The following is a 17,319-nucleotide window of genomic DNA, read 5'->3' as shown; positions in this document are numbered from 1 at the left end:
CACTTCAGTAGAGTATGTAGAGGGTACGTGAATAAGTACGCGCTCAACTGATCAATTTGAATGAACTCACTAAAATTTTTAAGATATTTGTATACTCTATAAATTTTTTAAACTGAAGAAACTCATTGAACTGCTTTTAATTGTTGTATAAAACGATCATTGTTATGATATTTCGATATATTTATATCATATTGGTCTACTAAATGAATCGATTTCAAATTTTCAGAAACGATTTTCTCAGTTTCCTCGATTACTGAAGTTTCGTTCTTATAGTTCATTGTTAGTGCTCACTTATTCGCTTGTACAAATTTTATAAATTTTTCTGAGTTGAAAAAAATTTATTTCAGAGTTCTACTCAATCTAGTATTTTATCGTTTCTTTCTCTTCGTTTTTTAATGTAAACAAACATGTCTCTTGATGGAAAGGTCCAATTAAAATTTGAGTGTAACAGATATAATTGTGCCTAAAATCTTTGTTTAGGTCATCTTTATGAACTTAAATTTTCTCATATTTCATTTTTGAACTGAATTGTTTAAACTTTAGTGAAATAATTTTAAACTGACTTAAATGTAAATAGTCATACTTCGTTGCTATGTCAAAGAGAAACTAAATGTAATATTTTGTGATATTTGTGTTTATCATTACAGAAGTTTAAAATTTTTAGTTTAATACTTTCTGAATTCTTTTTTTAGATGTCAACAGTTATGACTACATGGTATGATAAGGAAACGGAAGGAAAAAATCCAGTGTGCTCTGATATTAATATTATTACGAAGTCATGCTGCCTGTCTGTGGAAAATGAAGATGACAAGTACTATAAACATGGTATTTTTCTTTTTTGCCATTTAAATTATATCAGAGCGTAAAATTTTCACTCGCCATAGCTGAATTTTTAGAGCTAGAGCGTGAGTTTTAATTCGTTAAATGTTGTTTCAAATAAAACTATATTTTTGCTTGAGTTGAGGGTTTGCATGAGCGCACCATAAATCAGGACGTAACATCTTTGATATTTTTCTTATTTTAATGATTTATGGATGATATTGGTATTATTAAAACCTTATGCGGGAAATTTCCTATCGTGATATGCAGCAGAATAATTTAAATTCAGTCTTGGCAGTGGCTTCCGGAGAAACTAAAGAAGAAAAGAAAGATACAATCCCAGAAGGTTGCATACTCAAAGGGTATGACTCACATTCATCACTGGAGATACCTGTACATGTTTATTTTTAAGAAAAATTTCAAGTTTAAAATTCATTTAGGACCATGGCAGTTGTAATTGGTCAAACAAATCACAATACGGAAATATCCTCACCTTAACTATTTTTAGAAGTTGTCATTTGTTGTACATTTTCTCTTTTCATCTCCTAATCAAACTAAAGTTTATAGTTTATGATTTTTTTTTCAATTGAAGAACAATAAATGATAGGTATATAGTAATTAACAAAAAAGAAAAAAAGTGAATAAATACGCTCTTCATTCCTGTAAGAATTATTGCATTTCAGTTCTTTCAAGCATAAGGAATAAAATTATGAAATTAAATAAATATATTTCATACATTATGTTACTTAATATAATAAATAAAATCTATAAATCCTAGCTTAGAGTTACCCAATAAGTTACACACATAGTTTTAAATTGGGAAAAGCAGTTTTTTTTTTCTTCTTCTCCAGAATCTAAAAGCAGTTTTTTTTCCATAGGAGTAGAAGCTTTACAACAACTTTAACACATTGGATATTATTCTTCAGAAAGATATCATCTCTTCACAACTAAATATGGATCAAATAAGGAGTTATGTATTATTCATATTTAGGAAAAGTTTTGTATGATAAGCTTATTAAAATAAGTTACTTAAAACGGTGAATAAATCTTTGCATTTCAAAAATAAATTTGTGATACAATTTTCCTCAATAAGATTTTACTTTTATAACACCAAATACTTAAAATTATGATTAGGAATGCGAATTTAAAGGGGATTAAACTGTAACTGTTCTCAAATAAAGAAAACTTAAAAATTATGATTTACATGAGCAATTGAATGAGTTTTTCTTCATAGTAAATAATGAATTAATTATTGACAATGTAAGCTAAATTTATGTGTATCTTAAATATTCATAATTTTCTAAAACTTTGAAGAAATACATGACCATTGAATTTGCAATAAAATTGATGAATACCGAGGTATTTATGAATTTCGGGTATTTACCCCAATTTACAAAAACTAGGTATTTTAAGGCAGGATTCATAAAAATTGAACGGAATTTGTTTTAAATCCTAGTAGCACCTAATTCTATTGCCAAGCACCCCTTAGCAGTTCAATGTAATGTTAAAAAAAATATTGTTAAGTGTTCTATTGTGTTTAGCCTTTTTTTTCTGTTGTTGTAATTTTAATTATATTTTGTGATCAACTGTGTAACTTTATTGCATTACTTTCAGCTGATGAAATTTCTCAAGAGATTGATACTGAGCTTGGTTTATCAGAAAACCACTTTTCACGTCCAGAGGTAATATTTATTTAAGATTTCCATTTCAAGACTTGAACCAAAATGATTGCCAAGTTTTGACAGGAATTGGGCAAGTAATGTCTTAAAAACTGTATACACACATTGGCTCTGTGGCAGAATTTTTTCGAATACTAACACCTTTCTGAGAGACATTTTTAATAGTAGCAAATATATATGTTACTAATTTTTAAGTAACAGTAGCACTTTCTGTTTACAAAAAAAAAAAAAAAAAAACTAAAAAAAATCTNAAAAAAAAAAAAAAAAAACATCATGTATAGAACAAAACAGTATATATATTTTTGAATTATAAATGTAAGAATTGTTTAAAAATCTAAATATAAAAGAATGTATATTCTAATATTTCATATATTTAATTTTAATATATTCATTCTAATAAGTTTCGTAAACCTTGAGTTAATATTTAAGGAAATTTTTTTACCTTATGTTTCTTTTTGCGATAAGGTTATAAATATTCAATGGAATTAAACAAAATTTTTGGAGCAATTTAAAATTAATTACAAAATTGTTGATTTAAAGTTATAAAAATATTCATTAAAAACAGCGCAAGATATAAGTATTTAAGGCAGTCATTTTATGGTGTACATGCATGGAAAAAATTTAGAAAAGTTGTATATGGCAACTAATGAGTAAAAGTTTGTTTTGAATATCTTATAAATTAAAAAAATTTCAAGCAATTTTTCACGTAGTTTTTGTACTTTTCAAAAGAAAGCTCAAAACGATCAGGGATATCCTATATTTTTTATTCAATTATAGTAATTTCTTACAGATGCATTACATAACCAATTAGAATTATAATAAGTCCAGATAATGTAAGCGTAAGCAACAAGAGAGATAACGTAAAGCATGAGACAAACTACTGTAAAAAAAAATAAATAAAAAAATAAACAGATTAATATGTTTGTTATCAGATTGTGTGATATTGCGTGACAAAATTCTTTTCTATAGTTTGTGTCAATAAAACAGATTAAGTGGTAGTAAAATGCATATTATCATCCAACTATTTTTGTAGAGAATATATTTTTTTTGTGACAATAACATAATGTTGCTTCTGGTTTATCCTTATATTACTGCTTTAGTCTAAGAAGTTATCAATAATTGACCTAACCTGTTCTATTTCTTTTCCATTCATTTCTTAATTACTCTTCCCCAACTGAAAATTGGCTCTTGATTTGAATTTGAATTTTACAAAATAATTCAGCTCACAGTATTTTGATTTGAAGTTTATTTGCGAGAAAAGAACAATCAAAATATTTTTTCCTTTTGCAAAGAATTTCGAAAATTGACGAATACTTTTGATATTTGGCTAATTTACTGGCTAATAATTTGACATGCAGGCTCTGCGTATCTATATACATATATATGTATCTATACAATATGAACATTTGACGATAGGGACAAAATTATTTACTAATATGCATATCCTGATTAATGTTTTCTTTTTTTAAAAAAAAAGCTTAAAAGGTGTTTCTTTTGGTGATCAATTTGGCTGTCTACCCCGTTCAAGAAATTATATTTAAATTCTTTTTATTTCAGGGCTATTTCTGTTTCACAACTACTGAAGAACTAGAAATGGCTATTGAACGCTGTAAAGATATGATTAGGGTGATAGCAGTTGATAATGGAGAGAAAAGTAAAGATAGAAAAAAATACTTGGTAGCCAAACTTGTTCAATTAAAGTTAAAACTTCAAAAGATAAATGTATGTTCCTTTATGTTATTTTCTTGAAATTTTTGTTCCAATTTTTATGTTTTATTAAACATAGTTGAATTCTTTTTTTAATAGTTCATTATTTACAAGACTGGTCTAGCCATCTCCGTCATTATGGTTTCGTTTTTATCAACAACAAAAAGAAATATGAACAAAAAAGCGTCTCTTTATGTTTTGATATTATAATATATCAACAAAAAAGTTTAAATTACCATTTGCTACTGATGAAACATGTTTCTGAAAAGGAAATATATTTCTCTTTGTTAGTATGGGGATTGTCAAATAAAGATGATCACTGCTATATTAATTTGATAATGCTTCTGCATTGTTACCTAATTAAAAAAACATGTATAATAATTAAAAAAGAAAGTTTTTTTTTATATTTGTATATTCTATAAGGTAAATTTTTTTTTTTTAAGAGAGGTAATTATTTACAATAGGTTGTTTCTGCCTTTCTTTTCTGATACCTTCTTGTGTGTTATTCAGATATGTCTAATATATAAGGTTTAGCACTGGCTATTTAATTTTTTACTTATTCTTGAATAATTTATTTAATCACAACGATCATTTTTGTAGGTCTGACAGATTTTTGAATATGATTTGTCGCTAAAATGTATTTATTTTTTCCTTTTGAGTATTATTGAATCTTTGAAAATTTAAATAGTCAGTTATTTGAATGTTTATCCACTAATAAAGTATACTATAGAATGAGAAAAGTTAATACTTACAGTGCATTAAAATTTTTGTTTGTATTTTTGTTTTTTTATAGTGCTTTATATCCTAAAATTTAAGTTTTTGTTTATTAGTTTAATGTCAAATCTGGGTTGCTACGAAACCAAACCTATAATATGACCAATGAGCTAAAAATTTACAGCAAAAAATTATTTTATAATTTTTTGCCATTATAATCTTCTGCTTTTAAATATTTTTTTTTTATTTGGTTTAATATCGTTTTGTATTTTGCAGCTTTAATTTGTTTTCCAGAAATGGTAATTGTTATAAATGACGACATAGTTGAAGGTCTTTGTAATGCAAAGTTTGAAACATGATCATCTCGTATATCTTTAAACTTACTTACCATTAATCAGAGTTTCCACTCCGCAGGCAAAACCTCGAATATACAGGGAATTTTAAAAATCACCTAAAGTAATAGGGAATTTTGAGTTTTTCCTTACCAACTGCGAAAATGCTGGGAATTTTATTTCTTGTTTTCATCTTTTAAAAAGTGTTGATCTCCCAAAGCGCATTCTATGGGATATTTAAGGATGATATTTCTGCTATACTGAACTATTTAATTTACTATAGCATTATTTGTTTTAAGTAGGTTAAGTTGTTCCTTGTTTCCTATAATATAATTTGTACAGGAAAAACACAGGGAATTTTTTTTCCAGATTTGAATGGTAACCCTGATAATATATCTGGAACACATCTTAAAATGCTTTAAATTAATTTTTAAATACAAATGTTTTTAAAAAAATTAATTATTCTTGAGCATTAGAACTCAAATGTATACCAATTTCGGTTTTACTTAGCTTTTGAAATTGCAACCTGTTGTTTGAATGAAACAAAATTAATCAAGTAATATAATGACTTTACTTCAATTTTCGTAATTTATGCCTGCAAAGTTATGAGGAAACAACACAATTGTAGCCTGTAAAAAGGAAGAATTTTTCAGTAAATTTCACAACGTTTGTAATAAACTTGACTTAATACATTCAGGATATCTGTGCACCGGGAAAGTCATGAGTTTTGGTATTTGACAAAATTTGTCATGAAATGTCATGTTTTTAACAATTTTTTAAAAAAAAACATAGAAAATCATGGATTTAGGTCGCCGAAAAATCTAATTTTTAAAATGGTATTCTTCCTCCCCCCTCCCAATTTCATGGTGTTCCGAATATCTGAATTTGTAACAAAATCCCCACTCTCAGTCATATTTTATTAAAATGTAAAATGTTTTTATCGTGTTCTTTAAAAATTATGGTGTTCTTTCAAAAAATGAAAGAAAAAGCATTTCTAGCATGAATTATCTTTTAAATTTCTGTGATTTAGGAATTTATTATTTTTATTTTGTCAATTTAAAATTCTAGCTGAAGTCATGGGCGAATTTTTTTTCTCCTGAAATGAGAACAGAAAACTCATGAGTATTTCTTTCTTTTCTGTTGAACAAGAAAAGTATCTTTAGAATATAATTCTGCGGAAAAAAGAAAGGAAAATTATTTACTTTTGTATTGTTATTTTATTGCTTCAACTATTTCTTTACTCTGTTTTTTTAAATTTAAAATCCATAAATACTTATGAAGATGCATAGTTTTGGTTTTGGTTATACCTATCATTTCAATTAACGTTATTATAATGCTTTTTTAAATTTATTGTTGTGTTTTTGTTGGAGAAAATAGTAACTTCGTCAAGTCATGAAAAATTCTTGGAATTAGTCATGGAAAGTCATGAATTTGAAAATCTAAAATGTAGCAGATACCCTGTGCATTCAATGCATAATATCAAATCTATAACATGTTTCTCTGCCATTTTCACCTGTCTCAAGTTCTAGTACATATATCCCTTTTCTTGTTGATCTACCCTCATGCAATGCTTCATATGTTTTTAGAGTTAGCTGAAATTCTATGGTTATCTTCAGTTTGTATGGTTAGAGGTAGCTGAAATTCTATGGTTATCTTCAGTTTGAGCATATTCTTTGGCTGCTGGGCCTGCATTTATTTCGAATTGTTCTATTGTGTCAATAACCCTTTGCAACCATTATATGATCTCTATTTGCAACCATGTTAAAAGTACCATTCTTTTTCTTACATAATTTAAGCAAATAATATCAACAAAATAGACAAAGTGATATTATTTTTCTAAAGTGTTTATATATGTTCATTTTATATATATACTGACCCAATTTTTGATAAAGACAAATCCTGCTTTGACTTTTCTTTTAAAATTGATTATTATATAAAAAAGTTGATTTTCATAGCTATTACAGTAATTATATTTGGTGAAATGGAATCACTGAGCTTCATAATTTTTTTTTGGGGGGTAAAATTTTTTTTTATGTTTGCACAAATATTAATAATTTGAACTAAGTACCTTCATGAATAGTTTCTCTTTATGTGCTGTTCCTATGTGTTACTCAAGATGTAGGATGTAATCATTGGTAAAATTTTCTTTTCTTATTTGAAGGAGTATTTTCTTTTTAATTATACTGGTATTTTCTTTTCTAATTTGGCTAAAATGAAATTACTAAGTTTCTCTTTATGTGTTGTTCCTATGTGTTACTCAAGATGTAGGATGTAATCATTGATACAATTTTCTTTTCTTATTTGAAGGAGTATTTTCTTTTTAATTATACTGGTATTTTCTTTTCTAATTTGGCTAAAATGAAATTACTAAATGATCTCTAAACGTCATTGATTATATATTTTGTGTTGTTAGGAGGCTCCTGCTAATCTTCAAGACTTGACTGTGGTAATGGGTCACAATTTTGAACTTCGTAGCTTAGAACGACCTCAACAATATTGTGAAAAGTGCTGTGGCATTATTTGGGGTGTGATGAAAAATTGGTATCGCTGTGTGGGTATGTATACAGTATGTTCAATATAATTAATAAGAATGTAACACTTTTATAATAAGTTAAACTAAACTCTTTCAATTATAACTTTATTTAACTAACTATAAATACTAAACAGAGTTGGTGGTGGTCAAGCATTATTAGAGACATTATGACTTAGAGACCTGAGTACCTAAAAACTTCATTTTAATTAGAAAAGTAGATCTCGATTGACTTTTTGAGTTTTCCAGGTGATAAACTGTTCAAATTATTGGTGTTTACATGCTAATCAATCACTACTTGTAGAAAAAAATTCACGCTTTTTACATGAGAATATATTTATTTTGAAAAATATGTTATGCAATGTTGTTTATTAGTTTTTTAATACAATTTATAAAAAGTAAGATTCTGAAGGACCCAATAAGCACTTGGGACCCCCCAGGCACTGCCCAGGTGTGCCCATGCGTAAAGGCGATACTGCATCAAAGTTTCATGCTTTTGGAAATTTAGGCAGAAAAAGAAGAGTGACAGTAGATATAAGTCCTTATGTCTGGTAGATTCATGTTTTGTACTTATACAGGTAATGGAGCAAAAGTTACAAACTTATAATAAACATATAGTTAAAGATTTATAAGTATAATTTTAAGATAAAATAAAGAATTATAAGTATAGTAAATTAAAAAAAAATATTGACTTATTGTAACTTAAAAAAGGGCATTACCAATTGGACAAAACTACAATTTTCTTGGCTATCCTGATCAAAAAAAGAAATTCTGGCACATTAGCTTAAAGTGTGCCATATTAAAAATATATTATTTGTGCGATATTTAAATAAAGATATTTTTACAAGATTACTAAATTTTTCGATTCTTAGAAAAAAATTTCCTGTAAATAGAGAAGGTTTGATTTCTTCTAAACTGGTAAAATCATAATGAAATGGCCCGTGACAGTAAGCATTTTTTGAGATAGTAACATTATATTGGAACTTTGAATTTAGGAAAGAAAAAAATGCTTTCTCATTATAAGAAACTGAAAAATAATACTAGGTGGGCTTTTGAAATGTTTATTTGTTTTGCATTAATCTTTTATAACTTCTGTTATGTGTGTTATAAACAAAACTGTTGGTCGTTCAAATAAATTGAACCAGCCGGAGGACATCGCTAATTTTAAGCAGAGTGCCTGGTTAACAGTAGTTTTGCTGCATGTTCAATAAAACCAATCCTTAACTTGAATTTTATACAACTATTTGAAATAAGCAATAAAGTCCCAAAGAAAGTAATAAAATCTTCTTTTATTATGTAGAAAAATAAGTGTAAATTATATCCAAGAAAAACATTCACAAAAACAATAAGATTTATTACTTCAATGCATCAGCAACCTTTGAAAAGGCGAACATTAGAAACCTATAACCACCGCGTCAACATTTCAACTGGACGGCACGAGATAAAAACACATTTGTCTGTTGAACTGAATACCTGGCGTAGGTGTTATGTCATCTGCATCGGCGATGTAGCGTCCTTTGGGTAATGGCTATAAGAATGACGTATTGAAAAATTTAACTATAAAAAGGAAACTCCATTTTTGCAACAAAAATTAACCCAAAGCAAGTTACTGAAATTTAAAAACTATATAAAAATGTTTTTCTTTTGAGAACGTTACAGAGAGTAAAAATATGCAGCATGAATAAATAAAAAGGGAAGAAATGATGTGGCCAAAATTTCAGGCCACTACAGTAATTTACAGTCGATAGCAACCTATCTGTGTTTAAAAGTTGAACTGTCATGATGTGCAGTTTATATGAAGTATTAATTTGCCACGAGTCATGTGCAACAATTTGTGATCGTTATGGATTTAATCAAAAGCAGTTGTTTACAAAAAATTATCCGAAATTATTAACCTATTTCGAATGTTTGCTCTGAAAATGTTTATTTATTTTTTATTATTATTTCTTTTTACTAAAATTTAATTTGATGGAAAAAGTTTTCAATTGAAGAAAAAATTTAAGATGTGTGGCGTAATTACTACTACGATTATTAAACATCAATTCATTAGTATATAAGACATGCTAACTCGATTCAATCTTGAGGTACCTTGTGATAGATGATGGTTGGCATTAGCGATTTCAACTCTCCCCAAATTGGAGACCTATGGACGTGATATGAACTCGCTTACCTCAAAAGTAATGCTCACTTTGATGGATGGTACACATTGATAAGTTGACTTGCTCTCCGTGACTGCATCCTTGTCACTCTCGCGCTGCTGCTTCTCGGTCTCATTTACACACAACGGGATTCTGCATACACTTGACTGCTAATAATAACTCTGGAGAGACCACACACACAATCGTGAACTTAATACCAGCTTACATCAACCACAGTGCTGATGTAAAATATCCTCAGTGGTAGACGGATCATAGGTTAGGGTCCCCTTACAGTCAGGCTAACCGTGGGAGGTTTTGGTGGTTTTCCTCTCCATGTAACGTAAATGCAGGTTAGTTCCATCAAAAAAGTCCTCCACAGAGGCAAATTTCTCCCAATACTTAATCCAGGAGATCCCTTGTCTTCTGGATAAAGCTCAAAATTCTACGGAGTTGAACATTAGTAGTCGTAAACTCAAAATTAGGTTGGTTGTTCAACGACTGTTATAGAATAAAAAATAAAATAAAAAACTCATTGAGGAATATCTATAATAATATTTTTTGTTGATTGTTTGAAGTTAACGCATTTCAATCTTGTTATTTTGGTAATTCAAAGTTTGGCTTAATCATTCTTGTGGTTACTTAATTTATTTAAAAATGATTTTTTACTAATAGAATTATATTTTTGTTGCAAAATGTTTATTTTTCAGATTGTGGTTTCAAATGTCATAGCAAATGCTTAAATCTCATAACAAGGATCTGTGCTAATACTAAAGTAAGTGATTCAAGTACTGGTACTTTATGTAACTGTCTGTAATGTAATTTTACTTGTGTGCTATTAAGTTGAACTTGTTTATAACAAGGACAGAAAACTCAAGCAATTTTGCATGTTGCATGAGAATTGCATACCTGCCAAATCTCCTGTTTGTTAATAAAGTATTTTACGACTATCTTCTGTTTACCCATATATTCTCAAATTTCCCCGTATTTGCTAAAAAAAATTATATTAAAAACATTTTTGGCGATAAAATTATCTGATGATGGCAAAAATACTTCACTTATTCATCAACAGATGGTGCTTTCGCCAGTACTACAGTTATGAGTTACAAATTTATTACTAAATTTTTAGGCATAGAGTGTTTAAATTTTTTTTTTTCCATTTGTAATTTATTGTCAGTCCCTCAAGCCTCAAAAAGCTGTGAACTTCATTGATATGTATCAGAATTCGCATTGTCTAACCACTTCCCAAATTTATAAATTGCTTCTCTAAGCATTTGAGAAATCACAGATTTCAGTTGTTACTTTTAACAATTTTTGAACTACGGAGGCACTTTCGAAGGAAAAAAATGTTCACCAACAGTCATTTTCTTCTGTTTAATTAAAGATTTTATTATACCTACTTTTTTCAGAAGTTATTAAAAATTTATTTGCCAAATCCAAATTGTGCTGTTAACTGCAAAATTTTAAAAGACTTTTTAACAATGTTCCAACCAGAATTACCAATAGGCGTATAAACATGGGTTTTATATATTAAATTTGAGTTTTACCCCACAAAACATTTACCAGGAGTAAAAATATTCCCCATAAATTGTAGTGAAAGAGTTGCTTCTCAAAATCTAAAAATAATGATGCCTTTTCAAATGGTCTTCTCTTGAAAGACTATCTTGTCATATCCTCAAATTCCGAGTTACCTGTCACACACATTTTTAACAAACTATGAAATTGTTGAAAAAAGTATGTAAAAAACTAAATTTTTTGCAATTTAATTTTTTAGACACCTTAATCTAATTAACCTGTAAATAGTGTAAAAGAGCTGAAAATTGTCAATATGAGAAAATTATTTTCTCTTCAATATGCAATCAATAATTTTAGAATGTTTATTTTGTGTAATTGCTATATTTTTAATTTAAGATTGTGGTAATCTATATTAAAACTGGCACCACTCATCAATTTTAAACTTCACTCTTAAAACTTAAAAAGAGAACTAAAATCTACAACTCACTGAAAACTATATCTAATAATATTTATAACAATGGTACCGTTTGTCAGGAATTTTATTATTATACTCATGATCTTGTTAAATCAGGGCTTTCAGGTCAATCTATTTTGTGCTGTATTTAATTTTTGTGTTGTATTAAAATACCGTGTCCCATCATTTTGTCATAAAATCTGCTTTAGCGAGTATGCCATAGTAAAATTATTCATAAAAACATAAAAAATTAGGGGAATTATAAAATAAACTATTTATTTTATAAATTATCTCACTTATGTGATAATGTTTTTAAAGATCTTTGGGACGCTTTTAGTACAATATCTTTCTGGGTTATTGCATATTTTTATCCGCAATTGTATTTTTACTGCGTTGATTTTAGCCTATAAATTCATTTTTTTATATATAAAATGATGTATAGAAGTATAACTTCATTAAACCCTTTTCTTCAAATTATAAAAATTACCCTAATGATAAATGAATAATTTCATATTATTTTTCTATGATTGTTTATCAACAAAATCTTTTATTTGTCCATTAGTGGTTAGTTAATTGTAATTTGTTGGAAAAATTATTTTCCATATGTTTCATTCTAACTTTGTATTCTTCAACCACATTCATTTTACATATTAGGTTCTAGAAAATGGCATTTATGAACTGTGTCCTTGTCCAGAATCGGGACTATCTCAACAAAAATTTAGATGTGCGGAATGCAAGAAAAAATTTATATTTAGTAAGTATATTCTAAATATTACTTTTATCTTACAAAAACAGACCAATGTCAAGGGTCTGTTTAGAAGAAATTTGGGTCCGTTAACAGACCCTTCACAAAATATCTTTTCATAATAAATTAAATTAAAAATTTTAGAAAATAATTCATGTTTTAATCGGACCCATCACAAATTTGCGTATCTTCATTATTGTTTTGTTAATCGAATAAACTTTTACCGGGGGGGAGGGGGAGAAAGACGGTTCGAAACAAACTAAGTTTCCCTAAGTTTAAATTCCAGATGTTGTATTATAAGAAAATATTTCTACTTTTACAAACATCGTGTGCACATTCTTATTAATATTAAGCCATAATTGTTTTTTTGTAAATAAATAATTGATCAATTTATACTTATTCATAACATTAATTAATACAATATTATGTAAATAAAAATTAATTTCTGGCAATTTTTTAAATAAAATATTATAAATTTAAGAATTGTTTAAGTTAACATAATGAATAACACATTAAAAGTGGTACATTACTAAGTTGTGTTATTTAAAATATGTCAATGGAAATTATTAAAAATGTGAGTGATTTTGTTTCCATTATTCGTCCAAAATGTATATTTTCTGTTGAGCAGTATAGGCTAAATACCAAATATTTGTATGTTGCATCTCTAATTTAGTAGCAGCAATTGTTGAACAGAATCTTGTATCCATTTACAATTTAAAAACTTCTTGAAAAGGTTTTTAGCAATTGTTACAATAACAGGACCCTATTTGNATTTTCTGTTGAGCAGTATAGGCTAAATACCAAATATTTGTATGTTGCATCTCTAATTTAGTAGCAGCAATTGTTGAACAGAATCTTGTATCCATTTACAATTAAAAAACTTCTTGAAAAGGTTTTTAGCAATTGTTACAATATCAGGACCCTATTTGCATAAATTCACAAAAGCAGGACCCTGCTTGAAAGAATGTGACTTAATGCTTATTTTATATTCACAAATTATGAATAGTTTTTTCACAATTTTACAGAAACAGAGCCTTTAACAAAATGTCTGGACAGACCCCCGAATGTTTTATTTTAAAATGTTTGTTTTGAATGATTTATTTTAATTTGAATCAATGATTTTATATTTTAAAAAAAGTGGGTTATTTAATGCAACTTTGTTTTAAGATTGTCTTATTTCTTGTATGTAAAAGAATCATTTTATTTTAGAAAATGATGCCTGTTTACCCAGACAATGTGATTACAATGGCCTCTATTACTGTTCAAGGTGTCATTGGAATAGTATTTCTGTTATTCCTGCCAGAGTTATTCACAACTGGGATTTCACACCAAAGAAGGTACTCATTTTTAGTATTAACACTGAATTAGATCTGTCTTATAATGTTCTCTGTCTACTCATTCGATAGTTTTTAGGTGCTATAGAAAAAAAAACTATTAAAGCATAGCTGCCAACTCTAATGGATTTTACCATTTTCTACTGGTTTAATTAAAATTCTCCTGGTTTTTGTATATTTTAGGAAATTCCCTAAAAGAATCCCTATTATATAGAATTTTTGTACAGATTATTGCTTGCTTGAATATTTAAATAAGTATTACTATTATATGATGAAGCTAACCTTATTTATAGAAATCAGTTCAAAACTTTTTTTGTTCTAAAATTTTCAGTTTATTTTTATTCATAACTCTCTTTTTAAAATAATTAAAAAAATCTTTTAACTATCTTTGATGAATTAAATGCCTATTAATATTCGAAATTATGAGTAAAGGTAATACATAGCATTTCAAGTATGTTTAATGTCAATCATAACTGGGAAATGTTGCAGTTATTCTATTTTGATGACTAGAAAAATCCCTGTGTGTAAAATATTTAGTACATTATGCAACAATTATCATAAAATTTACATTTTTTAAAATCTACTGGAGTTTTTCCTATCCATGTTGGCAGCTATGTTTAAGCCAGTGATACTTAATTAAATTTAATAATAAGTACTATTGTAACAATAGGTACCAACTAATTTAATGTGGGTGCTGTGATAATTTTTTTTACTGCCCATGAAACAGAGTAGTATCTAACATAGTTTTTTCTTTGGCATGTTATTACTTAAGTTTGAAAACTTTTTCTTTTCTTCACTTTTGAAATTATCAAATCCTCTATTAAACTCTTTCCTCATACAGGAATAGAAATTAAATTCACAGGGCTAATTTGAAATATTTTGGTCTAAGCTCCAATACGAAACATGAGAAGCGAGTAAGGCTTTCCAATTTTGTCTTATTAGATTTTTGATATAAAGTTTTGTGGAATGCAAAGAGGTAGAAGTGTTTGGCTTTTGAATTACTTGGCCAACATATCTGCTTGTTTGTTACTGTAAATATCGCACTGTCCTGGAATCCATTGGAATGCGATTTGTCGTCCTTAGTCCTCAACTTCTCCAGAAGAACCTGACAATCTAGGACATTTTTAGAGATGGATTTATGTGAAGCGTTTAAATAATGAAAAATTGGGCTTCAAGGAAGTTCATATCTGTTTGAAGCTTCAGAGCTGTGTATGCCCACAATGCTACAGAGTCGCTCATATTCTTCCTTTATACATATATGTGGAACTTATTTTCCGAACATAATCATTGTTTTCATGAATACTTCATCATACAATTAAATTGGAATAAATATCTTAATCCGATTAAGATTTTCAGTTTTGAATTTTTTATTTTATTTTTCTCTTCATTGTGCTGATTTAATAGTATTCGAATGAATGATATTTTCTACACTACGGTGCTCTGCAAATTCTTTACTGCCTGTACTTCCATGTTTCTGTTTCCTATGTATTTTGAAGCCATTTGGCTCACAATGTGGCTCACAATGTTTTGAGACTCTCTTGAGTAGTATTTCTTATATTAGTTACCTGATTTATTATTTGTGTTTTTAAAAAAAAGAAAAGCTTTAAGAATCATCATTTGAAGACCTATCCTTTCAAGACGTAAGAATTGTCATTTGAAAGAAGAAGAAAGAGAGTGATTATAAAACACTTCTTACAATGTCAACAATATAACAACTTTGAAATTTAAACCTAAATAATAATTTACAAAATGAACTTATTCTCACTGCTCAAACAATATGCTAACATTAACGTATGATGGATCATGGCTTGCAATAAGAACTAACAATAATAAACAAGTGAAAAGTGGCCAACACGGGACTAGCAAAAAAGCAAGCTCTTTCTAAATCTGGAAACCATGTTACCTTTCTAACAATACATTTATAAATAACTAAAAACAAATTTCACCTTAAACTCACCAGAATTAAATAACATCATTAATACCTTATCTTATGAAATACAGCAGATTTCAGCTTAGAAATTATATAAATTTCTTTTATTGAAAACAAAATTATAAATTTGAAACTATCACCTATCAGAATAAGCTGTAGTAAGCAGCTGTATACTTTCTAACCGGAAGTAGAGCTGTGTTGTTTACATTTATATTAAAAATGCCATCCATAAAATCTATTAATAAAATATTTTTTTAAAAATCAATGTTGTTAGCAACTCTGATTAAAGTTCTTCCATAAGTTAATGAATTTTGCTGAGCTATTTTAATGAATATTACATGTAATTATTAATTTATATGAATTGCTGTTTGTAGGTTTGCCGTGCTTCTCTTCAGTTCCTAAGGCTCATGATTAAGAAACCTATATTAAATATTGAATCTCTAAATCCGACATTATTTGCCTTTATTACAGAATTGGGAAACATAAAGGTACATTTCTCTGTTAAATTATGTAATCTTGTGAGATATAATATCCAACGAGCAATCTGGTTAGAATTTATATTATTTTTAGTATGTTTTATCTTTTTATATATAAAAATCTAATGATAGTGTCACAGTTTTCCATTGTTTGCAATACATTTTTATTGGCTGGAAAATCACATGGTAGGATCCAGTTTCCCCACATTAATTTTCATATTGGTTTGGTTGTCATCAGCATAAAATTTATATCAGTCATTAAAGTAATTGTTTTCTTATAAATATTTTTGTTTCTCTAATTTAAGGGTTAAAATTACCTGTACTGTTATCATTATGTTTTTGATTTTGATTGATTTCTAAATTAAGAGTTTAGGAAGATCTTTTTTATTGTTATTATTGTGAGAATATTGTAATTCTACGTTACATTTTAGGATAAAGTTGTTAAAATCAGTGTCTGATCTTATTAACCGTTTTAAAATTATTATTTTTTGGTTCAAAATACATTAATATACTATTATAAATTACGGTTAAAGGGATTCGTTAAATGTTTTAGAACTTAACTTTCAGCTTGATGCACAAAGCGATGAATGCAAAAATTTTATTTAAAATATATCCGTTCGTTTGGTACGCAAAAGTATTAAATTACAGTTGTGAACTCACAAATTTGTTATAGCAATACACTTTTAATTTTGAATCTTATTCCAAAAACTGATTACTTAGAAAAAATGATTTATGTTCACTAATAGAGCTTAATAGTATCATAAGGGAAATATTTGGACGTGGGAAGTAGTGGGACAAGTGTTCTTTTCAATGCATATATTTTTAGTTCAATAATTTCAACTGAAACAGCAATTATTGTGAAGCAATCATCTGGGTTGGTGAACGTCAGTGAGCAGGGGGTTTAGCCCCTGAATTCTTTTAAAAATTACATTTTTGAAAGAATGCTATT

General features: G+C 27.8%; 1 protein-coding gene across 1 annotated transcript in view; it reads left to right on the top strand.

Moving 5' to 3' along the window:
- Positions 1-262: 262 nt before the first annotated feature.
- The window catches only part of LOC107455593 (differentially expressed in FDCP 8 homolog), a 31,634-nt gene continuing 14,577 nt past the window's right edge, over positions 263-17,319 (top strand). The window contains exons 1-9 of the mRNA XM_043053336.2: positions 263-612; positions 693-825; positions 2,434-2,501; positions 4,056-4,220; positions 7,665-7,806; positions 10,627-10,691; positions 12,540-12,639; positions 13,840-13,967; positions 16,269-16,382. Coding sequence (XP_042909270.1) covers positions 693-825; positions 2,434-2,501; positions 4,056-4,220; positions 7,665-7,806; positions 10,627-10,691; positions 12,540-12,639; positions 13,840-13,967; positions 16,269-16,382 — 915 coding nt within the window. The 5' untranslated portion in view covers positions 263-612. The remainder of the gene's footprint in view (positions 613-692; positions 826-2,433; positions 2,502-4,055; positions 4,221-7,664; positions 7,807-10,626; positions 10,692-12,539; positions 12,640-13,839; positions 13,968-16,268; positions 16,383-17,319) is intronic.

This window comes from Parasteatoda tepidariorum, chromosome 7 (genome assembly GCF_043381705.1).
Source record: "Parasteatoda tepidariorum isolate YZ-2023 chromosome 7, CAS_Ptep_4.0, whole genome shotgun sequence".
In the NCBI taxonomy this organism is placed as follows: domain Eukaryota; kingdom Metazoa; phylum Arthropoda; class Arachnida; order Araneae; family Theridiidae; genus Parasteatoda; species Parasteatoda tepidariorum.
This window is presented reverse-complemented; position numbering and strand designations above follow the sequence as displayed.